This window comes from Haemaphysalis longicornis, unplaced genomic scaffold, assembly GCF_048455015.1.
Source record: "Haemaphysalis longicornis isolate Haplotype H1 unplaced genomic scaffold, Haemaphysalis longicornis Haplotype H1 scaffold_1, whole genome shotgun sequence".
NCBI lineage: Eukaryota > Metazoa > Arthropoda > Arachnida > Ixodida > Ixodidae > Haemaphysalis > Haemaphysalis longicornis.
The window spans coordinates 413,417,004-413,444,064 of record NW_027526203.1 but is presented as its reverse complement, the minus strand read 5'-3'; the positions used below and the strand labels follow the sequence as shown (position 1 = coordinate 413,444,064).

General features: G+C 51.1%; 1 protein-coding gene and 1 long non-coding RNA gene across 5 annotated transcripts; one reads left to right on the top strand and one right to left on the bottom strand.

Moving 5' to 3' along the window:
• Positions 1-9,054, bottom strand: LOC144155536 (uncharacterized). 4 transcript variants are annotated; one of them, XM_077687048.1, is made up of 3 exons: positions 8,582-9,054; positions 7,662-7,712; positions 1-7,603 (listed from the first exon to the last, which is right to left on the bottom strand). In XM_077687048.1, exon 3 carries the CDS (start codon positions 7,476-7,478, stop codon positions 1,212-1,214), a length of 6,267 nt encoding a protein of 2,088 aa, XP_077543174.1. In that variant the 5' UTR covers positions 7,479-7,603; positions 7,662-7,712; positions 8,582-9,054; the 3' UTR covers positions 1-1,211. The 4 variants fall into 4 exon arrangements, with proteins under 4 accessions (XP_077543174.1, XP_077543173.1, XP_077543172.1 ...); XM_077687047.1 differs by having other exon boundaries at positions 7,665-7,712; XM_077687046.1 differs by lacking the exon at positions 8,582-9,054 and adding an exon at positions 8,118-8,196 and having other exon boundaries at positions 7,665-7,712.
• LOC144155538 (uncharacterized) lies at positions 7,726-21,427 on the top strand. Its single transcript, XR_013319588.1, has 2 exons — positions 7,726-8,484; positions 21,271-21,427. It is a non-coding gene; the product is annotated as an uncharacterized LOC144155538 (long non-coding RNA).
• Positions 21,428-27,061: the final 5,634 nt, after the last annotated feature.

Genomic DNA, 27,061 nt, shown 5'->3' with positions numbered 1-27,061 from the left:
TGTGAAAAAGGAATTGGATGTCTTTATTGTCGATAGCCAAACACACAAAAAGTATGACACAAAAATTTGCCTACAAACTTTTTGGTCTTGACAGAAAATTTGGTTGAACTAGCTTCCACGAAATATTGAGCCCTTGGATGTGGCAAGACGTAATGATTATTTTCGTCATTACTTCGAAGTTCAACAGTACATTCGGCCTGATCCTGAGGCAGACTTCACAAGCAACCACGCTGCTTCTGGTGCAGCTTCACACAATTAGATGCACATTAGCCATTGAATATGCAGTTGTGACAAACGATAGGCCTGCCTTTCAGACACACTCGTGCGTATATGGTCAACACAAAGCTGGTAATGACTATACAAAGGGCACAACTGGTGCATGAACAAGAAGCTCACTGAAAAGCAGTTTAGCACGGACAGCAGTCTAGCACAGTTGCTAGGGTTAACAAACAAGGAAGGAAGGAGGCTACAGTAAATATGGGTGAAACAGCACACCTTCTGCCGTTGTGCATTGCGTATGCGCACGCACTGACGCGCAGAGAAACCGTTAACATACCCACAACCACAAGTTTAAAGTCATAGTCCAGTTACTACATACCAAGATATGATAACTTGACTAGTGAAAAAACTTGCGAGCATCAAGAGACTAAAAACTTGTCATACGGTCAGACCACGCACCGCAAATTTTTTTTTTTGCCACTTACAGTAACACACTACAAGATTTTCAGCCATCAACACAAAATTACGCAGTATCTTTCACAATTAGATGCATGACAAATAATGTCAGCTCACTTCGCAACGGAGCAGTTGTACATGGGAGAACACAACAAAATTTACAAAAAGGCATAAAACGGTAAAACAAGATACATAAATACAACAGAAAAAATGTACATTATTCCGTACACTGAGCTAATGAGTCAGTGAAAGATCTAAAACATAATCCGCAATAAAGAAACATTCATGTTCTCTTAAGCTTGCAAAATAAGGTCAAGCAATTGAATGAAAAATATATTTTACAGCTAGTGAAAACACTAAAATTATATTGTGCTGCAAAGTGCAATGTAGCTAGCATTAAATAATCGAAGCATTATAAAGTATAAGGCTGTACACATAAAAGTAAAAATGTATACAACAGAAAAAATCTGCAAAATATTCTCTGGAACTTGATTACAACCCCTGCTTAGGGAGCTTCTTCATTCTTGATGCCTCAACTACGTCAAAAGGGTGCCTGGCATGGTGTCAACACCATGCGAGGTACAGAGAGCTTTGTCAGCATCAGAGGATAGCAAAGCGTCAACAGTACTGGCCTCCACGGTTACATCGACATCTATTTCAACATCCTGGTCTGGCTGTGGAACCAGGATGCCATCCTGTAGCACAGAGGGGGACTGCATTTCAAACACTTCCTGGGGCACAAGCACCCCTTCACCCCCACAGTTGTCCCTGATGCTGGGCAGTGAGGAACCAATTTCGATTTCCACCACATCGTCATCCGGCACTATGCAGGAGGCAGCATCAGAATCCGGCCTCTCCTTGTCAATGTGCTCAGCTTCGTAACTGGCAGCACCCACAACGCCCGAATCCCTCAACACTTCACTTGCCCCCTTGTCACAGCTCACAGTGCAGTTATCCCCTCCGGCAGCACTCGGAGGTTCATCAAGGGCAGTTACACTGGCGAGACCCTGACCGTCCCCTGCCCCGTTTTCTCCAATGAGTCCCTCGGACTTGAGTGGGCCACACTTGCCAGGCTCCAAGTCGTGCCTGGTGATTGCTACAGCACACTCCTTCAGCTGGAAATCGGGGGGCACATTTGCCACCGCTGCGTTGCTCAGTCCAGTACAAATGCTCTTGCTTGGGGCCTGGGAAGAGTAACCCTCTAAGCCAGCACTGAAGGAGTCACTCGGCATGCTCCCTTCCAATTTCTTCGCCTGGTTGGGAGCCTCTGTGGTGTCACAGGCGAGGTCCACCTTTAACTTTGTGCTTTCCCCCTCGGCCAGGGCTGAGGTATCCATGCCAACCGGGGCACCTGCAACAGGTTCCCCATTGGTGTCTATAGTACACAGGAATGCATCCTTGCCATCGGTGCTTGTTTCAGATTCGGCTGGTTCGTTCACATCCATAAACTCACTGCGCTCATCACAGTGCCCGGGAGAAGGCTTTTCACTTCCAAGGTGATCAACGGAGTCCTCCTCCAAGGTTTCACACTCAACCTCATCGGCAATGCCAGGGTCCCCATCGAGCGCCTCACAGTACACGTCCTTCTCATCTTCCATGTCCTCGTAGTCTGTAGCACCAGGGTTGCAAATACGATTAAACAGGTCCTGTGCGCTCTCCCCTTCTTCCTTGCAGTCAATATCACTTTCAGATTTGGGCTCTGTGTGCGCAACTGCCTCTTCCACCTCATTAAGCTCCTTGGAGCCATCCAGAACAACGATGTTGACCACTTGTGTCTTGCAACCAGGAGGTACATCTTCTTTGGCATCATTGAGCACCACCACATTGCTCACCAAATCTTCGAGTGCTTCCTTGCTTGCTAAAATGACATCATCTGCTTCTTGCTTGACTGGCGCTAAGAGCTGTGGCTCCTCTTTACCACTCAAATGCAAGTCGGGGGAACTGGACGCAGCTGACACCGAGCCAGATCCAGAGGGGGTCGATGAAGTGGGACTCGACGGTGATGCATCTTCCTCGGCAGCTGCCTCACATTCCTCAATCTTCGGGCAAAACCTGCCATCCCCGTCATCTCGAAACAGCAGAGTGCGAGTGCCGTCACTGGTAGTACCCCAAATCTCAAGCGAGTCACACTTCATATACGCCTGGGGCTTGTAGTGGCGCATTGGCTGAAAGTGGCACCTGGTGTGGTCCCTAAGAGTTGACATGTGTACTGAGCGGTAATCACAGAAGGTGCAGCAGAACCCTTCTGAAGTACCATGGCGCTGAAGGTGGTTGACAACCGTCTCCCGGCGGTGGAATGCGTACGGGCACCTGCTGCAGATGTAAACTCGCTTCTCTTCAACAAGTGCTGGTGCAGGTGTAAAAGCTACACTGTCTGGCACAGGCGTGGTGGCGGAGCTGGGCTCAGGTGTGTTCTCAGAAGGCTGAGGCGTACTCGGAACCGCGGCTGGTGCTGGCGCTTCCCGTTTTGGCTGCTCAGACTCGGGCACAAGAACTTCATGGAGCTTGCGGTGCTTTACCAGGTTGGCGGCAAACTTGACCGAGTAGTCGCAGTGTGAGCAGCGGAACCGTTCGTTGCGGCCATGGAGGGTAAGGTGGCTTTCAAAGCGGTTGTACTTGGAGAAGGACGCAGGGCACTTGTTGCACCGGAACATCTTGGGGGGCTGCTTCTGCTTGAGGGCGCCTTGGTAGTGCAGATGAGTGTGCGCACTCACATTGGCTGCACTATTGGCTGCATAGTTGCAAAAGTGGCACGCGTACACCCCAGCACTTCCGTGTAACCCAACATGATATTCGAGTGTAGTGGCCTTCTGAAAGGCTGCAGGGCAAAGAGTGCAGCGGTGCAGCTGAATGCCCGAGCCCTGAGATCCTGCATCCACAAAGGCACGCGTCTCGGCTTTCTCCAGAAGCAACATCTGATCAGCAGCGAATGCAACTGTCGGAGGGCTCTCGGGTTCTGCTTGCTGAGTGCGATCTTGACTGCGAATCTCAGCTAGTGTAAAGCCGTTCTGGCGTTCAGCATATTCTGGCGTGTGGACAAGAAGGTGCTTGTGCAGATGAGGTTTATGCCGAGCTCTGTAGTCGCACAAATGGCACGGGTACAAATGTGCCGAGTTGTGGTACGTCCTGTGTGTATCCAAATCAGTGTGGCTCTTGAACATGGCTGGGCACTTGTCACAAAAGTAGCTGAATATCTTTTTGCGGGACGGTGGTGTCTTCAGCTTGTCCTTGAGGGCTGTTAACTCGGCCCTCTGTGCAGCAGCAGCTGGTGTTTCAGGGGCACTCTTCTTGGCCACTGCTGGCCTGGGAGGCAGTGTATTGAGGTTCTCACAAAACGTCTTCATTCTGTTCAAGTCCAACGATGGATTATCGGCTTTGTGAAGTTTCATGTGGCTAGCAAGAACTCCGGTGTTGTTGCACCGGTAGCTGCACAAGACACACTGGAACTTGGCCCCTTTCGAGGCAGTGTGCATGCGCTCGTGAATCTTCACATTAGCCCGGCGCTTATTGGTCAGAGGGCAGAATCGACACTTGAACATGCGGCGTGCGGTGCCATTCACCATTGCTGTTGTGGTCTGGATACCGCCGCTGTCGGGCATGCCGTCCGGCAGCTTGCCATCTGGTGTGCGGTGTATCTTCTGGTGCTGCGACATCAGGTGGCTGTGGGTGGACCAGTAGTTGCAGTGGGTGCACTTGTGAGGAGCATTCTTGTTGGGTCGGTGGAACTGCTTGTGATACAGGTACTGCGTCTTGTTGTCCGAGGTGTACGGGCAGTGCTCGCAGGCATGTTTCTTCGCCCCCTCGGCCCTCACTGGCACCTGCTGCTGTGGCTGCTCCCTGGGGGCTTCCGCTGCTGGCTGCTGCCGCTCCGCCTCGTGCAATTTCAAGTGACGCGACAAGGTTTTCTTGACATTGGCATAGTACGGGCAGTACTTGCATTTGTAAATGGCCCCTTCTTTAGGCGTATGCTGCTTCATGTGGAACTCCATGTGGCACACCTTGGAGCATCGGTAAGGGCACAGAGTGCACTTGAATAGCTTGGCCTCCCCACCGCTGGGCAAAGGAGCAGGCGTGGGAGGCTCTTCTTCGCTCAAACGAAACGTGGTGCCTTCTTCCAGAAAAGAAATTTTGCTCTCAATGTCCCTCGGGCCACTGTCGTGTCGGTGCCGTGCATGCATTAGAACAATGTGATACCACTTGGAGACAAAGCTGCAGAGACGGCAGCGATAGGGTTTCACTGATGCATGCGAGCCTAGATGCGCAATGACCACTTTGCGATCAGTATGGGTGAAGCTGCAGTGGCCACAAGACAGAAGCTGGCTACCACTAGGCCCGGGAACAGCCGAGTCATCTGGATACTCCTGGTCTCCGTACAGTATGTCCGGTGTAACCACTATGTTCTCTGTCTCATCAGGGCGAATTATCTGCACTTCTTCTGGACTAGACTTGGGAGACTGTGCAGCCTGGAGAACTTTGTCCCCTTTCGGTGTCTCTTCTACATCTACCAGGTGAACCCTGTACTTGGCATAGTTCTTGAAGCCAGTTTCATCCATCACAACCAACTCGGCCTTCTTGTGATTACAATCGTAGGCAGACTTGGTCTTGATGTGCTTGTTGACATCCCACTGCCAGTTGGAGCGATAGTTGCAAGCCGAGCACATGAAAGGCCTCTTGTTAAGATGCTGTATCATGTGGACATGAAATCGCGAAGCTGTTCGCGTTAGAAATGAACACTGCGGGCACTTGTACTTTTGGATTACCCTGGGCACTGGCGAAGGGGCCCGGTATGAACACTGGCTTCCAGAAGGTTTCTCCACCAATCTTCCCGTCAAGGTGCCACCGTCCCTGCCAACAGACATTTCTTCGGGCTTGGAGTCATAGTCGTGGTCAGCATTTTTAGGCTGCGACAGCAGGAAGCGCAGAACATGACTGGACTTGCCCTGTTCAGCTTCTTTGCTAGGGCTGCTGTCATCGGCCCCAGTGTTTTCCTTGTGCATTCGAAACACGTGCCGAGTCATATCGCCTTTCCAGCGGCTTGTGTATGAGCAGTAGGTACACTTGAAGGGCTTCAAATTTCCATGCACCAACTCGTGCTTTCGCAGTTCAGAAATCCACCGAGTAGTATAGCCACAGTGCTGGCAAGTATGCATGGGCTGCTTGCTTTTTATGGATATGTCCAGTGCCTGAGTTGAGCCTGAGTGGCTCGTACGAGTAGCCGAATCGTCTGTTTTGCCAAGTTCAATGATGATGGGTGCTCTGGTAGTGCCTGCAGAGCTTGTGCTACCGCTGCTCTTTTGCGGCGGCTCTTCCTGGTGGTCTACCATCACGTGCTGCTCAAGATGATCAAGCTGATCGAACCGAATGTGGCAAAGCGGACACCCATGCTTTTTATTCATCTTGAAATGAGTGGCTTCATGCCTCTTCAGCTCTGAAGGCCACAGAACTTGCTGTGGACAGTACCGGCACTTCCGCATAGTTCCATCGCTGGATTCCACCACTGCGGTTTCTCCAGATCGCTTCAGAGTCATTTTTATTGGGGGTGTCAGGGTCGAGTCCTCGCCAACATCTTCGTCGATCATAAGCCTGTCCTCATCATCATCTACATTTTCAGGCTCGGTGTTCTCTCCATCACTCTCTGAAGTGCCTTTCAGGAGCTCGTTGTGGTGGTGTAGACAATGGGCAGTAAGGCTCTTCCGAGACATTGTCATGAAGCCGCACTGGTTGCAACTAAACTCCCCGTCTGAAGTGTGATACTTGAGGTGCCGGTCCATGTTCCACTTGTAGCAAGTCTGAAAGTTGCAGTACTGACACTTAATCTTCGGCAAGGTGTGGAAACGCATGTGGCGGGTATAGCGCCCCTTTTCGTGGCACACGTAGCCGCACTGTGTGCAGCGGTAGAACCGCCGCTTCAGATGTACAGTTTTCTCATGCTCCTCGACGTGGACTCTGCTTCTGGACTGGAAGGCACAGCTGGTGCACTTGAAGACCTTCTCTTGAGGAATATGCACCCTGACCTCAGCTGCAACTGCTGGGGATGCAGACTTGGTGACCTGCCGCGGGGTTTCACTGTTCATCTCTTCCTTGTGGACAATATTGCAATGCCTCTGAAGTTTCTGTGGCTGCTTGGATGCATACTCACAGAAAGGGCAATCATGAATGCTGATCCGATCACCGTGAACATCCCTCCTGTGGGTCAGAAACTCTCGTGGCCATTTGGTGACCAAATCGCATTCGGTACATGTATAGGTCCGTCGCCCTGTTCGTCCCTTCTTGCTTGATACAGACGGAGAACTCTCACGTGGCCTCTTCTTTGGCTGCATATCCTCCTCCTCTTCCTCAGCAATGCCATTTTCTGAGAGAGTCTCTTCTTTGGAGTCTCCAGCAGACAGTCCTGAAGTGGAATTCCTTCCAACACTTCGAGTCCCTGCATGCACACTGTCCACTTCCTCTGCAATCATTTTTGCAGTGTATTTTGCGTATCGTACCCGCTTTGCTTCGAGCTTCCTCAGTAGCACATCCAGGAACTGTGGGTGTTCATTAGAAGTATGTGCGACCAGCTCATCTTGGTTGTCGCACAACTGGCCACACATCTCGCATACATTGGCACTGTTCAGCTTGTGGATGCTTCGTCTGTGCCGGTAAAAGTTGGCCTGGTAGCGGGTGACAAATGCACAAAGGCTGCACCGATACACACGGGTGCTGTGGTTCAAGGCTACATGATTGGCCAGGTGCTTCCTGTTCTTGCCAACAAATGTGCAGCTGTCACACCTATAACTGGGCATGGTAAAGTATCCAGGCTTCATCGTGCTGGTCGTCCGCTTCCCAACTACAGCAACATAGGTCAAAGGAGTAAACTTGGCAGCTGACGTGGCCAGGCTTGTGCTTCGCGGTTTGTTTCCAATAAGATGTGCACTTGCCCCTTCAAATTCTGCAAGAACACCATGTGTATAAGTTACTGGTGGATTATTTCCAGAGAAAAAACTTACAACTTATCATCTCAGGATCGGCTCTTTGGTCCAGTTTGTCTTCAGGACAGCCTGAAAAGGAATGATTCACTTTGTTAGTGGTGGTGCCGTCCACAGCAAGCGCTACCTAACGGCACACCGTGACGCCCCCGCCTGTACGTAGTACATTTATCTTATCAGAGGATGAGCCTACTTTATCGCACGGCACCCGCAGGGCTGCGGGCCAATGGCCGTACGTGCGGTGACGCGTTTCAAGGCGGCGGAAGAGCATATTGATCTCCGCGATGTGGTCACGGACGTATAAGCCGCTCAGACCAGCTACACAGTCACACCAGACGCACGCTAAATTCACTCACTCCTGAACTGCCGCCAACGAAAGAAAAAAAAAAAACCCACAGCGCGCTAGCCCCCGCTCGAGCACATTTCCTGTATCAGAAGCCCATCATTACGGAGCAGCGAGCACTTTAAAGCACGTACAGCGGTGTCTACCAGAGCACACCGCTGCAAGAGGCTGCAGCCGCCGAGACCGGCGGATCGCCATCGCCGGGAGCGACAATGAAAGAAAAACAAGCTAGACAAGCCAAGCTGCGCGCCCAGTGTTGCCCGCTACGGCGTCGGATGGTTCTTGCACCGAGACGGATTTCAGCTTCAAAGTGACCTCGCACGGGCTCTCCCCTCGGATTACTACTACTCACGCTTCGATTGTGAATATGCACGTAACGCCGACACGTTAACTACACGCGGACGGGTGGCATGCAAGCGGCATTCGGCGACCCTCCCAACATGGTTCCTCTACAAACGTAAAGATCGGACGAGCTCCGACGTCCTCCTGCACTCCGCACCGGTGGGTACCGTGCCTTCATCTAGACGTAAACAGACACGCATTTCGCGCAGTTCTGCCTTCGTGCTTTGAAATCTGCGGTCACGTTCGATTCGCTTACCTGAGTGCAGCGTCGGCTGGAGGAGCGGCGAGTCTCTTTGTAGCGGGGCAGACAAGGCTGGGGCGCCATGTTGGCCTTTGCCAGCAATGCAAGAAGCCGCGGCACTCCTCTTGGATGGCCTTAGGGCTCTTTGCGTTGTTTCGAGGCCAGCCGCTGTGCGTAATCCTTGATGCCGGGCGGGTGAGCCTTCACAGTGTCCGCGAAGAGCCCCGCTAGCAGCCGCCCGTCGGAGGATCCGCCGACGGCCTGGCCTCGCAGCGCTCTGTGCGCTGCCGATCTGGTAGCTCTGGCAGGATCACGTGATGCATCTCCTGGTCAGCCCTGCTGCTCCGCTTGCGGCTCTGCTGCCAGACGTGGGGCTGTGCGCTCGTCTCGGTATCTTCGCCCGAACTTCGCCCCTTGTGGCTCGCGTTCACCGCCGTTTTCACCGGTGGTCAATAGCCACAATGACCCGTTTATGTAATCTTTGACCTCGCGCAGCCTTTTCATCGCAGCCCTGTGAGCACTGCCTACACGGTTGATGACCTTGATTGGTGTTACAAGGCACTCGTAAAAGACTTTCAATAACTCTCAATACTAATTTATTTTTGGCCATAAAACGAAAACATTGGTGAACTCACTTCACGTGTCTCATGAGAACATAACACGTAGATGTGTTATGATATTTATGCTCTGTCTGCAAGCTTCTGTAGCTGGGATGTCAGAACTATTTCTTCTGCCCATGCCGCATTATTGCAGAGGCCTCTTCATTGGCATTATCAAGGAGGTAACCTTCACACGTACGGTCAAGCGCTCATTTAAAGGGCTCGCGGTAGAGCATTTTGAGGGCGGCATGCACCAGTCAGAGACCAATTTATTTAGGATGGGCGTTGGAAAGGGGCGCGGTTGTGGAAGTGGAGGGTAGTGCATGCTGCCTGGACGTGCTGCATTTTAAAGGCGAAACCCACTCTCTCTCTCTACCCCCCCCCCTTTCTGAAAAAAAAAAAAAAACAACCTAAAAAAAAGAAATTCCTGATAGCCTCTCTTCTGCTTCTTTTGCTGTAGCAGCTGTACTGAGCCGCAACAAGAATTAAGAAAGCTGGATCAAAGATCACCCACACTGTTCGATCCAGTTCATATAGCGAATCGTCATTTCATTGGAGGACGACGAGTTGATTTTTGTGCGTGTTTCTTATTTTATCAACAAAATTAATTATTGACCTTACCAACAAAATTGATTGAAGAAATTATTTATGGCTGCCTGTCTAGTTTCGCTTCGTCACATCGCGTTCTAGCTGTCGCCTACACGTGTGCAAAATTAAACCAGGCGCTCCTGAATTTCTTGTTATAGAAATTTCTTGTCATTACATCATACCTCTAGACTCAGTTTATCGAAGCCAGCATGCCTGCTGACTGATATTTGTGATGGTGGATTTCGTTAGTGAAAAGAATATCTAGTATGATAAGTACGTTGAAAAGTTAACTTTCCTGAATTAAGTTGCATCTGGGCTTAATTCTTAAGGATTTGATTTGATTTGTCCTGATTAACAGGTGCTCCAGCACGTGGCTTCGGTGGTGCCGACCATCAGATGGTGCCGACCATCAGATGTTCCAAGTAAAAAATCTGATCGCTATTGTTAGTATAATGAACGCTTGGGCATCTGCATCCAGAGGCAACGCTCTTGCAATTAAATGTGTTGTAGTGGATGTGTTGGAGAAATGAGAACTGCCCTGTTCCGTTGACGTGCCGTGAAAACCTCGTGTATTTCATTTTCGATTTTGTGCACCGTACGCGTTCTGTCTTTACGCTTGATATCCTAGTTCCACCGGGTGGTGACTGCGAGACGTTAGTCCCGAAAGTGCGCACTGGGTGGAAGTGACCTGCATGGTTTCTGCGCCACTCCGTGAGCAGACCACAGCTCACTGCTGCCGTTTATTTTCAGCTCTCGACCGGCTTCTTGCCTAGCAGGAAAGTCGCCAAGAAACTCTGCCTCCGTTTTTTTAACGAAGACTTTTTTTTTCGCCCTCAGCAGCCCACATACGCCGGCCGGTAGATTTGAAACTATTTGAATCCCTAGACTACGCGGTTGCCACAGCCGCCCATCATACTTTTTTAGGGCCTGCGGTGTACGGGGATGCGTGGTGGAAAAAAATGCCTCGCAAGTGCGCGTTGGACAGCGTGCCCGCTGCATGGGAGCGCTCCCGGTACGCTGTTCGCCATCCCGAGACAATCAGCGCGGATGCGGGCTATTTGGCGTGTGCCCGGCCGCGCTTCGGAAACCGCGCGCGGCATGGACCATTGGAAGGGGCAAGGACGTTCGTTTCGTGCCCCCCCTCCGGCGTTCTCCGCCGCTCCCTTGGCCCCCGGCGTGGTGACTGCGGATGGCAAGGACGCAATCTTTTTTTATCAACGGCCAGTATGCGGGCTGCCCACCAGCCTCGTCGCTCAGTGGACCGGTGGTTGCGCGGGTGGTATCAGGGGGGCAGCTGCAGCTGTATCCGTGCCCCGTTTCGTGCCCACTCGAGCTCCGGACACGTACCCGACACGACGGGACGGCGCGAGAGCTGCGCAAGCGAGGCGAGGCGGCGGCCGCCATGCTGCCTCTGGGGCCACGCAGCTGCGGCATGCCCTGTTGCCGCGCGCCTGTCCCACCGCTATCGGCGCAGATAGCAGGTCCATAATCGGATCGTCTGGCGGCCCAGGGATTCACCTGTGGCGGCAACAGCTGCAATAAGAAATGGCCGCGCTGGGAGGGCCCGCTTTTGTTAACGGAACCGCGGCGGGAATCGTGCAGCGCGCGGGAAACGTACGCGCTCGCGCGAAATGGCGTTGCTGCTTGTTTGTTGCGACACTCCGCCTAGTCTGTGCCTCGGAGCCGTTGCGGTGCAGACAGGCGCCCGTACTCCTTTATTTGCAGCTTTCTGGCCGCTAAATCGCTGGCTTGTTTGTTTGTTTGTTTCCCTCTACAGTTATAAGGTGACGGTTGTGGACGGGGCGTGCCAGTTTACCGTTTAACTGCGATACAAATATAGTAACTTAAAAAGGTCTATACAATGACTTTTAACCGCGAGAAACCTTCCGAGCCAGTCACGCTATAGATATGTATGAATACAAACTGTATGGCGTGTACGGCAGTTGCAATTAGCGAGTAATTGATGGGTAATGATCTTCCACCTTCTGAAGTCGAAACAAGCGGAAGTCGTGCATCAGTGAGACAAATTCCGAGTAAATGTCGTACAGGCGGGCATTAAATAAGCAGCTAGGCGCGGCAGGACCCTCTCGGCGAACCCATTGCGCGAACCCAGACGCGGCCGTTGTGCCAAACGCCTTTGTGCTGCGTACTAACGTCATACATGACACGCTGCCTGCAAAATCAATCATGATGGCTGGGGCCCCTTCGTAAAATGTCACGCGGGTTCGCCTGCGGCGTTGTCTGCATTCATCCACTAGCAAAAGCTGGATTGCTCGTCTGTGCCGCGCCGCAGAGTCCAACTCCATTGTGTTTCTCGCAATGTCTTCTTGGCTGCGGTGGCTTCGTGCCCTGGGAGCTTTGTTCGCGCCGGGAGCTCGGCTCCTTGCGCTGGCCGTGGCCGGTCGATAGCGCAGGCTGCCGCTGCTGCCAACGTGGCCGGCCAGTGGCGGGGGCAACTGGAGCCGCGCCGGCCTGCGCGCCTGTTCGCTGCTCGAAAGAGGAAGCGGCCTTGAGCCAGATGATCTGCCGTTGCGCGGCCTCCCACCTGGCTTCTTGTCGGGGAGGGAGCCGCCGCCATGGGCGCCATGTTTGCTCTGCGGCTGCTCGAGCTGGCCGCGATTCTTTCTTAGCGCCCGCGCTACTGCCGCGCGCTCGTGCTGTCACATCGATACCCCAGTTGGAACAGCAGTCTTCGGTGGTCGTAAATCAACCTCTGGCAGTGAAACGCGCATTTTTGTTCGGGGCCGCACCCGAGATATTTTTTTTTTTCCATGGGAGGAGGAGGGCGAAAGATGTGGCAGCCATCTTGACACAAAAGCGGCCAGAACGAGCTCAGTAAATGTTGCCGGGAAGGTGGTTGTTAAAAGCGCACTCTATTGCGAGGTGTTTTTTTTTTCTTACTGTTGTCAGCTGAGGTGGCACAGAACAAAGAAACGGGGTGGGGTCGGGTAGTGCGACGGATTGTCTAAGCATTAACGTGTTGGTGGGTTTACAATACTGTCAATAAGAGGGCAAAGCATGCGAACGCCGACCGTGCGCGGCGTTTCCGTCTTGCATTCCATATTCTTTTTTTTTTTCGTCTTGCATTCCATATCCCGTGGTATGTTGAACGTACTAAAAAATCTGCGTCAACTGGAACGTGCTACACAGTAACCAAATATTCTGAGGCTTTATCGCTCCTCCTGCAGAGCAGTGTACTTCCAGGCGCCACGCATGACTTTGTCTCGTCGCGACTTCAAACGTCCGTGGCGGTACCGTTTGTGATTCACTTCGATCTAGGTAACGCTTGCCGGCCGCGTTTGTACTAGGTTTGCACTATTCAGTGCATTAAAGTTTGGTGTTTAACACGCCGAAGCAACAGATGTAATGTGTGACGCAGTGGTAGATTCCGGGCGGTGAGGGTGGGGCTGCCGGCGTTTAGTTGTGTCCGCCCCTGTCTGAATGTCGGGCATTGTGCAGGCGTGTGGGGGGTTTCTTGGCCGTTTACTTCTTTAGTTTGCTTCGCATTGTCTAAAGGGCGGCCGCCTAGGATCCATACGTGACAGCAGAATCTCTCAGCCGCTATGGCCGTTGTTACACAGCCAGAACGGTTACCGAGTTAGCACACTGGGAAGCACTTCGTTCTACGGCACAGGTTGCGGGCTGCCGTTCAAAGCGCCGAGAAGTTCCTGGCGAGGCTTTAGCGGGAAGTGGCTCGGGCTCTGGCGGTGGCGGCCGCAGCCCGAGCAGGAAACCAGTTTGCGTGTCTCCCAGGGCGCGCGGCCGGGATTTGGGTGGCGCGCGCGCGTGCCCCGCCGCCCGAGGAGAGCGGCCCGCGGCTGGGCGCCATGCTGGCCCCGGAAGCCCTAGTGCCAGGAAGAAGAGGCGTGCCTGACGTCAGGTTTCCATGGCGACCGGTTCTGGCAGGAATCCCGCCCGAGACGGCGATGACTCCTTCTTCGGCCACAATCGATTGGCGGCCGCGGTGTCCCCCGGCAGACGGACTCTTTTTTTCGCCCTTTGCTAGCACAGCTCCAGAGGAGGCGTTCTTCCTTGTCGAGGGGGCAGCGACAGCCTCGGCCCACCATGTGCGCGGTGGCCACGAAGGAGCCCACTTCGTGTCCTGCTGCAGCTGTTCCCGCACTTGCGCGGGAGGCGTTGGGGCAACGCGGCCGGGTGTTACCTTCGCGCAAGAGTTACGTGCCTCTTGCTGCGTCTACGTCACGGTCGGGGCTCAGTTTCAGGGCGCTGAAAGGAAGAATCCGACGGGCGCTGGAAAAGTGTTACCTGTTTCCTGAAGCTGTAAAATCACTCTCCCCCAAATTAAAGCCCGGTCAAGCCGACGCCTGCAGACGCCTATGGTGACCACTCACCAACGACATGCGTGGAGCACATTCAAAGTTGAATTTGGGACGGGGCGCTTTGAAACTACACCTGAGCTGTGAGGCGTGACGAGGGGGGGGAGAGTTACTGGGTGATTCTAACGGCCTGTGGATCTTCAGCGTGCCCCGGGATGTCGTACATGCGGACATTTTTTTTTTTTTCGCCCTCATCAAAAATACAACCCCGCCGCCCCCACCCCCCTGGCCGGGTTGCGACCAAGGAGGTTGTATTGGTTGCGACACGTCACAGTGCGCCTTGTCTCTTTACATATGCGTGACGGCAACGGCTGTCGATTCGAGGCTAAAATTCATCTTTTCTATTTCGTTGGAGAGGGTGAAAAAAAAAAAAAGGCAGGGCTTCTGCCTCGCCCGAATTGTTGCAAAGACGTACTGCTGCAGTTGTGTACAGGGTACGCGCGAGGCGGTCGGTATCTTGAGACTTGCAGAACGCAAGAATCAGCAAAGAATGAAGTCACGTAGAGAAGCAATCAGGAATCACAGGCTCTGCGGCAACATTTTGTTTCGCACACCCCGCTATCGGAGCTTCGCGCGTTCCTGGTGTTCCTGTGCTCGGCGTGCCTTACAGCGGGGCGGGTGACGTCTTTCTGTTGTCTTTCGCTGACCCATGCTTTCTTCTCCTCCTCACCGCCTGTTGCTTGACCTGTTCGGGCGACCCACCACATAGGTGGCTTCTGGTGCTGAGAGCTCGTGGTGGCTAGTTCGAGATCGACGTCCGTTTTTCTCCTGGAGGGGGAAGGTAAAATAAAGGCGCCTGTGTACGCCACATGCAAAGCAATGGGACATTCGGAGCACTCTACTGCGGCGTGCGTTACGGATAACTTGAGAGTTCGAATAATTAAAGGTACTTTAAAATCTGGCTTTCCTCGTACAGAGCAGCCGTGCTGAAGAAGCTCTCGCCAAAATCAGCTTGCCTGCTTGTGTTATTGTGTTAGGTGTCTGGCGCCCCATACCGTAACCACGGCAGCGCCAGAGGAGGAACCCCCAGCTCACCTTCTTCAAGGGAGATAGAGACCAATGAAGGGAGTAATCGCTTTTTCGCAAGGTGGACACGATGCTGCCCCAGGTCGGCCTGGACAGCTACGTTCATCAACCTACAGGAGCGAATGAGTCCCGAATATTCCCGATTTGAGGATGGCGATGATGTTCCTCACAAAAAGGAGCGTGCCTGATCAGGGGATCAGCCGATAGGGCGGATTTTTGGAACCATTAATCTCGAAAGGCTTCAAAAAGCAATACATGAGGTTTGCGATGGAAAGAATAACCGAAAATACGACAGCAGCAGCGCAACAAAGAGCATTGAAGCCCGAAACAACAATGGGTAATTAAGTGGATGAACACAGCCTGCGGAAACCGTCTTCAATTTCTGATGAAGTTCAGGACGACTAAGCATACATCCCCGCGGCAGAGCACTGTCTCAGGCCCCCAACGAGAGTAAAGTCGGGATTCTGCTAAGTGGTATCTCAAGGTGCTGTCGCCCTGCGGCCAGTATACCGATGATGGGTTAGAAAGAAATTATCCACACATTTAGGCTATGTTCAGGCTACCGACGCAAAAGCCATATCGGTATCTATGGGCCCAAAAAAACGGCATGTCACGCAGTCGGGTTGGCTGAGACGTAAAATGACGTCATTCTTTAAAGTTACTACGACAGTTGCGGCAACAGTCTGAACCCGGCCTCACCCTCAGTGCAGCATGCACCTCCATGAGGCAGATGACGCCAAGCGATACCTTTGAAGGTATTGGCTCAATTAGGACACAGCGGAGGTAATGATATCACGGTGGCTTGAAGGACACCATCTGTCTAGATGGCGAGGAGAATCTCGATTGCTTCAGACCTTACGAGGATAACAAATCTGATTCTTGTTTCCTTGGAGGCGCAGCATGGCACGAAACCTAACAGCGGTGGTCGAGGCTGTTCGTTGCGTTGTGAAGTGCCCACCAATCAAAGCGAACTTTTAAGCGAGTTTGTATTCCCTTTCAGCTCACAAGGGAGATTGCGGAGGCTTCCGAAATGGCGCGCCTCGGTGACGCATGCGTAAAGCGCGCCATCCTTGAGTTTATCGGCGAAAGAAATTCTGTATCTGTCCTCCACTGATGCGCACATACGATTGACTGATAGGAAACACGGCGTCATTTATACTGCGAACGAACTGCTCATCACGGCCTCTGTTCGCAAGATTCTATTACTTGTGTGTTCGCACTGCCCGAGAAACCCGATTAGCGCAACTCAAGCCACGGGGGCCTACTCACATTGATTTGATTTGATTGTAGGGTTTAACGCGCCGACGCAACGCAGGCGATGAGGCGCGCCGTAGTGGAGGGCTCCGGGTTAATTTTGTCCACCTGTGGATCTTTAACGGGCGCCGAAATCTCGTACACACGGGCGTTTTTGCTTTTCCCCTCCATTAGAAAAGCGGCTGCCGCGGCCGGGAATCGAACCCGCAACCTCGTGCTCAGCAGTGCAACGCCTTAGCCACTGAGCCACCGCGGCGCGTGAGGCCTACTCACAGAAGGCATCGAGCGTAACTTCATGATGACAAAATCCGAGCCGAAACAACAGTAAAAGTGGCGCAGATGACAAGAGGTTGGCCGCTGATATTGTAGCCGACCAGTCATGTGGTAGATAATGCAAACGGAAAGGAGGAACCGATGCATTCAGCACGGCTGTCCTTCTTTAGTCCTTGTCACAGTGCCATAGTAAAGGTGCCGCGCTCACATGGGCATCTGTCCGGTAGTGCGCACGTCAATAAAACAGTGAGGTCTAAGCACACAAAAACAAGTCTCGTGAGAAAAAATAGCTTACGCCCTGAGGTGCTCCAAAAATCTAAGAAGGTACAGGAAATCGCATGTGCACAAAACCAAGTCTCGCGAGAAAAAATAGCTCATATACGATTTCCTGTACCATCTTGGATTTTTGGCGATTCTCAAGGCGTGAGCTATTTTTTCTCACGAGACTTGGTTTTGTGTGCTTAGACCTCACTGTTTTATTGATGTGCGCACGTTATCGGTGTATATAGGCACCCTGTACCGGACAGAGGCCCATGTGAGCGCAGCACTTTTACTAATAAAGCGGCCTGTAGCGCACGGTAGGGCATCGATAAAGGAGTGGCGATTTCTCAGCCAGTTATCACCCACTTCCTGCAGCGTTCCGTGCCAACGGTCTGCGGGGCTGACCCTGTGACAAGGACTAAAGAAGGACAGCCGTGCTGAATGCATCGTTTCCGCCTTGCCGTTTGCATTATCTACAACACGATTGGTCGGCTACAATATCAGCGGCCAACCTCTTGTCATCTGCGACACTTAAACTGCTTTTTCGGCGCTGCTTCTGTTATCATGACGTTACGCTCGATGCCCTCTGTGTGTCGGCGCCCGTGGCTTGACTCGCGGTAATCCGGTTTCTCGGGCAGTGCGAACACATACGTGAATAGAATCTTACGAACAGAGGCCGTGATGAGCAGGCATCTTTCGCAGTATAAATGACGCCCCCCTGCTGAGCACGAGGTCGCGGGTTACATTCCCGGCAGCGGCGGCCGCTTTTCTGATGGAGGCGATCAAAAACGCCCGTGTGTACGAGATTTCGGCGCACGTTAAAGATCCCCAGGTGGTCGAAATTAATCCGGAGCCCTCCTCTACGGCGCGCCCCATCGCCTGCGTTGCGTCGGCACGTTAAACCCTACAATCGATCAGAAATGACGCCCCCAGTTACCATGATATATAAAATGTCGCTGCTGCTTGGGCGCAAACATCAGCGCAACGTACTTATACATGCGTGTGTTTTACCTAATAAGTCTTAGTTGGAAGTAGCGTTTGTCCGTGTCATTCTTTCGTCGTCTGTCTTAAATGCTGCACTTTACACGTCGTAAATTATATCCACAACGGGCCCAGATAGCGCCAGCCATTGTCTAGATGCAGCTTCATTTAGCACAGTCCGGACGCACCCAGGAACCCAAGTAAGGTGGACCTTAAAAAGATCCCGGAAACAGAGATCTCTACACCTGTTGTATAGGGTAAACCTTCTGGAGCAAAAAGGGCCGAACAAACCGAGAGGGAACCCTAAACAACGACAGCAGACAAGAAATACGCGTTCACTCTCTGAAGTCAAGGCAATTGCCGGGAATTCAACTTAGTATATTAGGGTAGGGTGAGCTCAGACTAATTACAATGGCTGCCCGTCCCTCCACTCGCGGGACTGTCCCGCATTGAGGGCTATTGTCCCGCGTCCCCCAAGAGGTACGAAAATCTTCAAAATGGCCACGCAAGCTGCTAAGGGCTGTCTTGGATCATCAAGTACAATCCCACGTTTTGCGAGTGAACGGGGAGGTGCCAACGTTATGTCTTGAGGAGCGTGCGACGCGTTCGATTAGTCGTGGCACGCAGACACCAGCAAGTCTAGGAAGAAGCTCAGTGAGCGAATGGTTCCACCATTGTGGCCCGCCTCTGGACACGAGTTATAGGAACACGCGGGGGCATGCTGCAAAGAGAGGATAATGGCTGCAGCACGTCAGAGGCCGCCTTGTGCAGAGAACTGAGCGGGCCGCCTTGTGCAGAGAACCTTTATCGTTGGCGGAATTGCCACAGGGGAGATATTTACTTGTGCGGATGCATACAGTGTCGCAGACCCTCCATATATTGCAAAAAGAAATCTCTCCAAAAGTTATAAAAGATATTGTAGCTAATTCCTCATTGTGCTGTATCAGAAATATTCATGTTCTGTGTTTTCCTTTTTTCTGGGGGGCATCTATGGACATTTTTGTGGCAGCGGGAAGGGTAAGGGAATGGTGTTGTAAACGACTGTTCAAGCATTGCTTGGATCGAGAGAAGAGCTCCCCATTTATAAAGGATTGCAAGAACACCACTGCCCCTTACACGTAGGGATGCAGGCAGACCTTGAACAAGGGCACCTTGCAAGTGCCGCTATCAAGGCCTCTGGGGCGCAGAATATGTGCTTGGTGCGGAAATAAATATGAACTGCAGTTAGCAGCTGGCGCACGCACGCCAACACAGTCGTACACAGTCATCATCAGCGTATGTGTGCACTTCAGGACGAAGGTCCCTCCCATTGTTTTTCAACTTCTCCTATCCTCTGCTGTCTGAATTCATACCTTGCCACCAATTTTAAAATCACATCCGTCCGTCTAGTTATCGGCCTTGTACTTCTGTCCCGTCTCTCGGTAATCATTCTGTTGCCCTGGTGGTTCCCCGGTTCTTAGTTCTACACATGGTATGCCCATCCCGAGTCCACTTCTTTCTTTTAAGCTAGGATATCCGCCACCCGAGTTCGCTCCCTATACAAGGCGCTCGTTTGCGTTACTCCAATCACTCCTTTTCCCATGGCTCGTCCGGCTGATCTGGGCTTTCCTTTGAGGTGCACATGTTTCTGCCCCATAAGTCATCACCGGCAGTCACTTATGGTCGTACACCATTCTTTTCAATAATATGGGTACCTATACTGCTCATTATTTCCGAGTGCTTGCCGAATGTCTGTCCCGTGGTTGGGATCACAAGATATGTGAACCAACCTCTTCTCTAGGATTTCATTACCGATATGTTGAAATGGGCGTTTTCTGCGTGTATATGTTACCAATACTTTCGATTTCTCCGTATTTTTCTTTAACCCTACGCTTAAGCTTTCTGAGTATCAGTTCCTGAAGCATTATAAGCAGTTCAGTTCTGCAGATTCGCTGAAGAAGACGACGTCATGCGCAAATCTCAAGTGACTGAAATGTTCTCCATTTACTCGTCTCCCCCACTTCTTTCAACCAAGATAAAGACCTCCTCTAGACGTGCTCTTAATAATTTCGGTGAGATGGTGTCCTCTTGTCTGACGCCCTTAAAGGAATTCCCCTTCTTGTTTTGGAGGGTTATAGTGCTCGTACATTCGTTTATGTCCTCCAAAAAGAGTTTATTCCGCAGATTTCTCCATAACCATGTTGATGATACGAATGTGATCCATTGTTGAGTAGCCTTCCCTAAATCCTGCCTGCTCCCTCGGTTGTTCAAAATCTAGGCCTCACTTATGCAGCTATAACTAATATATTGGCAAAGACTTGTAAACAACGTAGAGTAGGCTGATGGGTTTGCAATTCTTAAGCTCATTGACATAATCGTGCTTAAGGGTTAGATTAGGTTGACATATTCCACTGTAATGGTACATTTAGGGCGTAAGGCTTTCTGAGAATAGTTTTGCAACCGTTCTTAGTGCAATATCTGCTCTTTCTACACGGAAACCTGTCAACCATGTAATACCCCACTAGACACTTTCCTTCTTGTCATTGAATGCCCGCACTCTCCACCCCTACCTCCCCGACTGACCCCCACCGCTTCCCGTGAGCGGTGGGAGAGGTTGCTGACCAGCTCCGACCCTGAAGATCAAGCTATGCTGGTCGACCGGGCGGTGACGGCGGCGTCCTCTCGCGGCCTCCTGGACATACGAGGCTGATAAACGTTTGTCCATCATCCTCGGCAGATCGGCACTTTTTCCGTTGTCTCTTGCAGCTTTCGCTCCCTTCATCTTCAGTGGAGTTTTCAACCATTTTTTTTTTTGTTTCTGCTACTACTTTTGCTACGATATTAGTCGTCTCGGCAATGTTTCATCGTCCAACGTCGCTTAGAATTCGTCCACTACTTTCGATATTTCATCAGGCCTGGATGTTACATTGCCAAGTTCATCGCTGAGTGTAATTGTTTCTGTCGGTATACAATTTTCTTTGTTACTCCTCAAATTAGGAAGTATAAGACTTCCTAATTTGTTCCTTCTTTCCTCAATTACTGCTTTTTCAGTCCGTGGCCACGTCATTTCGCGATGAAGAATGGACACGAATTGTGGAGGGATATGACCTACGATTCTCTCAACTGACCCATGCGGGTTGTGAAAAGCTGGAGTTATTAGCGAGTTTTAGCTGCGTTTTTCACGCTCTGCTCCGCCCCTATAGCAAGCGGGAGCGCCATTGCGCATGCGTGGCGCGGGAGCCCGCGATTGTCATTGGCTCGGTTGCGCTGAGCGGGCCGCCGATACCAAAGCGGACCGTCGAAAGCGGTTAGCTAACACTCTTTCTTAGCAGTAGTTAAAACAGAGCAGGAGTTCACGCCTGTTCTCGGTCCATACTATAAATCCGTTGTTGATTTTGCTTCGCAGGTGGTGCGCCGTCTACGAAAGAAGGGGGAGAGCATGGAGGAGGAGCACTTCAAGCGTCCGAGATTCTCCGGGTCATCTGGGTGGCCGCGTCCCCTTGAGGTCATCATTACCGCCACTCGTTGTCGTGTCCCGCAAATAAATGAATACTTTGGCAGCTCTCGTTTAGCGCCATTTTCCTTGTGTATCTGTATAGATGATATACAGTAGCCGACCGATTTTTCGGACCTGGAGGAGAACGAAAAATAGTCCGAGGAAAAGAGCAGTCCGAAAAATCCGTGAGTCATTACTCCTATGGGACAACTGGCGGTTCCTCGGGAAAGTCCGGAATACCCAGCAAGTCTCAATTTTCGGAGTCCGAAAAAACGGTCGGCCACTGTATACTGCTATCCTGTCGGAATTCTTGCCTCTGGCAGGAGCGCCTTGAGATACCGCTTCAGAGTGGGGATAGCTGTAACAACGCTGGCTTCACTTTCTTTCGAAGCTTCAGAGACGGTCACTCCTGGTTAATTGGCAGCGCAAAAAAAGAAAAGAAAGAAAACTGGGCGTATGAAAGAACTGATAACACGGATTGCAAGGTGACATCGCTGTCCGCTCCCGTCGATCTCCTGTTTAGTGCGCTTCCAGTTAACCATGAATATCTACCGACTCACCAAATTTTCAATTCTTTAGGCTGGGGTCATCCGCAAGGATGTATTCTTAGCCTTTTTGAACTTCATTCGAAATTCAAAGCAATTTCCGCTTTACGCTTTTTTTTTTTTTTTTCAGATTCGTTCATACAATTCCCCTATTCTTATTTGAAATTTCATATTTTTGGGTGTCTAGCGTGCAGACGCTTCACCTGGGCTCTGAGACGCGGAGTATTGGAGGGCTCCGGGTTAATCTTGACCACCTGGTGGTCTTTTAAGTACGCCTGAGTCTACACGGGCGTTTCCGTTTTTCGTCTCTGTCCGAAGAATGGCCACCATGAGTGTGATCGAATGCGATGGTTCAGCATCACAACACCTTCCACTGCGGCGGGTGTCGAAGTCCCATCCCTTCTCTCCAATAACTCCAAAATTCCAACTGTGCAGTTCAATCCGGAAGCTGTCCAGTTAATACTGGCGGTGCTGAGCACTTCTGTTAGCAGGTGCAGTCCTAGTGCGATCTTGGAGGGTGCGAAGAGTCCCTTAAAGACTGCATACGGCGATATGCCTTCAACCGCGGTTACCTATGTAGTTGTTCGAAAAGGTGCTTCCTCCGCGGAGACCCGGAAGGAGCGGCACATATGACTCGTCAAAGCAGGCTAAGCGGGCGTGGTATTTGAGGGTGATCAAATCAAGCTTGAGCTCATTTTATTGCACTCCACTTTCTCGTACGATCCTTCCTGCACGTTAAAGATCCCCAGGTGTTCAAAATTAATCCGTAGCCCCCCACTACGGCGCGCCTCATCGCTGCGTATACTGTCGGCGCGTTGAACCGTATGCATTCAAATTAAATCAACTCCGAGGAAGAGATGGGAGCTCGTCGCTGCGGCGGGTAGGGGGCCTGACATGTGCCATGGTTATTTATGCACCGTGTCGCTAAATAGAGGCTGGTAGAGCCAACGTTACTAGAATTCTAGTAACGTTGGTTAGAGCTAGGGTTAGTATACCTTATTTAGAAGGCTGGTGCTGAGTTGGCCATAGCTGCTGTTGCTCGCACGAGCCCTGCAGCCAGCAAAGCATTAATTAACTCGAGGCTACCGCCGGCACAGCGACTCTACGGATGAGGCTCGTTGTGGAACTTCCTCTCCCAAGCGGTCTTGTAGCGAACTGCAAGCCCTTGTGAGTGGTCGGCACAGCTGCGCATACGGTCCGCACACGTTATCGTGTCAAGTGCATCGCAAGACTGGCAGCTTTTGTAAACTCCGATTAGTCTAATCACAACTTCATTACACGTTGCAAAGGCTAAGGTCTATCGATTTTAAGACGTCCGTCACTGAAACGCCAATGTTGTTCTTGCACCAATCTACATTCACTCCATAATATCAACAAGCTGCTCATGTGCCTAACCTAACCTAACCTAACCTAACCTAACCTAACCTAACACATGTGCCATGTGTAAGGAAATTCAGCATCAGCATTCGGAAGTCTCAGCATGTTCGCTTGTGGAGTGCATGCGCTTATCTGCGTGGCTATCAAAATTAATTTCAGGCAAGATTTCGCGCTCGTCGAATAAGCTCGCCTTAATTGTTCAGCCTGCATGGTGGGCTGGAAGAGCGCTGTTACCGCGACTTTGTGAGTTCAGCTAACAGGATTTGTGTGCGCTTGTACAGTGCGAAAAAAAAAAAAAGCCATTAAAAATAGCGTTACAACGAGTTGAACGGCGAATACCCTGGTTTCACGTTCAGGTGTACAGTAATTATATGCAATGTCTTCTACGGCATTCAAATGGCAGTGCATTAGCTAGCTTTGGAATGTAAAAATTGCCTTGTACATCAGCACTACCGTGAATTTTTGTCTTCTTCATGAGGTAATATTCGGCCGACTATGCCTTTGATAAAGTTCAGGCAGCGAGCTGGTGGGACCTGCTATTATCACTGTCGGCAAACGGCGGCTAGATGCACCTGTATTTCACACAAAGCTAAGAAGTCTTAAAAAGGGACAGGCTGCATGTCGGACAGAATGAAGCTGGGGCGCGAGGAGCAGCCTGGAGGAAGCACCTACCGGCGGCCCAAGCGCTTGGTGTGCATGTTTGAAGTGACGCGGAACAGCAACGGGCCACTTTGAACTCTCTAGCAGTCAGCAAGCTAACGTTGTCGTAGATACTTGCGCAAGGTTTCCACATGGCCGTCCCTAGCTCTGTACATTACCCTGGACGTACATGTTACAACCGTTAATACGAACAGCGAATATGAGAAATAAGCCATGAAGACAAAACACGTCTGGTTCCTCAATAAAGACTGCTTGTCCCAATAACAATGATATCAGTTTTAACGCAAACTTTTGACTTGCGACTTTTGAGGGGGTCTTTTGACTGGCGACTTAAGCACTAGGGTCGTTTGACGTCACAGGATCTTGTTTGTGTAATTCGCGGCTGCCGACCAAAGTCACCGCCAAGGAACATGACTGTGTGATTGTATTTGGGCCTCTATTTTCGACTAATCTAATCACTTGGATGCTAACGTGTAATTAGCGCACTGACAGCTCTGTTTAAAAGTTACTCCTGACGTCATGCCGTGCAAAATTTGAGTGTTTTTTCTAATATTTACTGTATTTTTTTTTTGTTAAAAAACGTCCTTCGTGGCTGAAATGGAGCTGAGTGGGTTACTGTCATGATCGGGTGCTGAGCCGACATTCCTAAGCTTTGACGCCAACGCTAGTTAGGGTTTTTTTATCGCTGCAGCGACAGATTTGGCTGTACCGCAGCCAATGTCTTAATGAAGAGAGTTCGTCTACCCTGCGTCTGACCCGTACCTGCAATTCCTTGAATGGAAGGCGACGGCAGCATGGCAGAGGAGACGGCTTCCCCAGCGTGGACCGTGGAATCGGTAATCGGCGACCTTTGCGGCTCAAGCACTCAGATGTGCACCGCGCGCTCGGACAAAAAGTCTCTCAACGCCTTCTCGCCCTCGTTGTCACATGGACAAGCAATCGGGACGGCTTAGGGCGTGGGCGGAGCCTATGTGTTTTGAACTGTGCGTGGGTTCGTGATTGGACCAGACTTTGGAGTTGAATTCCCTGCTGAACTCTAGGGAATTTGGCTGTGAATGAAAAGGTAATGCTGGGCGCCGCCGAGTTGTTGCTCGTTGTGCGATTCGATTCGAGACACCGCATCCAAACCTGTATACCCATGATGTAAATATTTGTAAAAAGTCTTCTCCTTCATCAGCACGCCTCGGTCTCCTGATCAGCATTTCCGGAACACCAGGAACGCTACTAAAATGGACTGCCGAACCCGGATCCACAACATACCAGAGGAATAGTTCTTTCGTATTACGCAAAAGTTGTATTTGGTCTTCGTGGTCCTTTAACAGCGTGCGCCCGATTGCCGAGGTGTTAGCGTTCTCCAAAGGATTCACGACGGTCAACGTAAACCCCGAAAGAATTCGCGACGAAACAGTGCAGGGCAACGCAACTGTCCCCAACAGAACTCTTGGCGGGGGAAAAGACACTGTGTGAGGGCAACACACGGGCTCCACCAACCACAGGTCAATACAACGGTACGAGCAACGGGATCTCTCCTTGCCGGGAACCTGGAGCTTCCGTTTCCCCTTAGTGCGCAGATTGAATGCAAGCGCATCGATCGTTCGTGTCTGGGTTGCTCTGGAAGCCCGCTGCGGCATTGCATTCGCGGTTTGCACGAACGCTATGTCGAAGGGCGACAGTTGACACTGACACGTGGCGTTCGGAGTTAAACGCGCCAATCATCGCTGTCCGGCACTCGGTCGGGAGAAATTGCCCTCCACAGCCTTAAACCCGTGTCCATGTATATTGTTCAATTATCATTAATCGTCACTATAGACCTTACAGAGGTAGTTCGCTATTTGAAAACTCAATCACCAAACTCCTGAATCGTAGTGAGTTGTCTAACTGGCGTTCAAATTACAGTGGAAAATAGACTAGTTATACTTGATCATGTGTTCTGCGCTAGCAGACCGGAACTAAAACGAAAAAAATGCAAACAGACAACAGAAAGCGCGGACTGGCAAATTTTTGTCCATATCAGAAAACCAACGAAGGGCACCACCCACTTGCGTGAGGCAGAAAGATAAATTTTTACGAAATTTTTTACTCGGGAAGCCACGTATGTCGACAAGATAATGGTGAGGGAAAGGTAAACATGGTCACAGCCTATTAAGGAGGTCTGTCTCCTTGGCGAAAAAGACTGCAGCATGTCTCAGTCCGGTGAGGCTGTCGCGGGTCGGATCCAAGTCTAGCTGACACCTGAAGTGCCGCGTGGGGACGTTCACAGGGCGGAGTATGAATGGGCCCGACGATCCCACGAGAGATGGGCCGCGCTTTGGCGTGTAGCCAAGAAAAAAAAAGAGAAAATAGAAACCAGAGCAGAATGGGAAGAGAAAACGGCAGCTCGTGAATGGTATACGCGCACGACGCAGCCTCTTTAATGGGTTTCTGCTAGCGTCAAAAAAAAAAAAAAAAAAAAACATGAAGGGGCAACCAAGCGGGACACCATAAGGCAAAGCTGGTGCCACGTTCATTTATGTTCAGTGGTGGATACGGATACACATCTCTAGTAACGTTGGATGCACATCACGGACGGAGGCGTGCATGTAAGGCAATGAAAGGGGGAGGTGTTTGAGCAAGCGGCTCAGCGTACATCAGAATTCGGAAGCATGCATTGAGCTGTAATTTGCTGACACACTTCCGGGACTGTACGAACAAATTGGGCCCAGAAAAAAAAATGGAAACGTTTTAAAGCGAAGCTTTACATGGCTAAGATTCTACGCAATTTTCCACGCAAAAAGGCCTTGTGGCCAAGCCAACTTTATCGCCAATGCTCAACAGAGAACGGCTTTTACTCTTATTTTAACAATCCCCCCCCCCCTAAAAATAGAAAGAATTTTAATATTACAAGTGGAAAATATTGCATTAAAGAATAATATTATGCCCATTCCTGACTATGATGGATCTCAGCCACAAGTTCTTCGTATGGGCCGCGGCGAAGAGCATAATGGGGCACTTGAAGAGCAGGCCTAGAGTTGCTAGAGTCGCAGACGACAGCTCATTTTTGCGGTGATAAGGTCGATATCTCGTGTTGCCTAAGCGGGGGGGGGGGGGGGGTGAGAACAAGGAGACTTCACAAGAACATT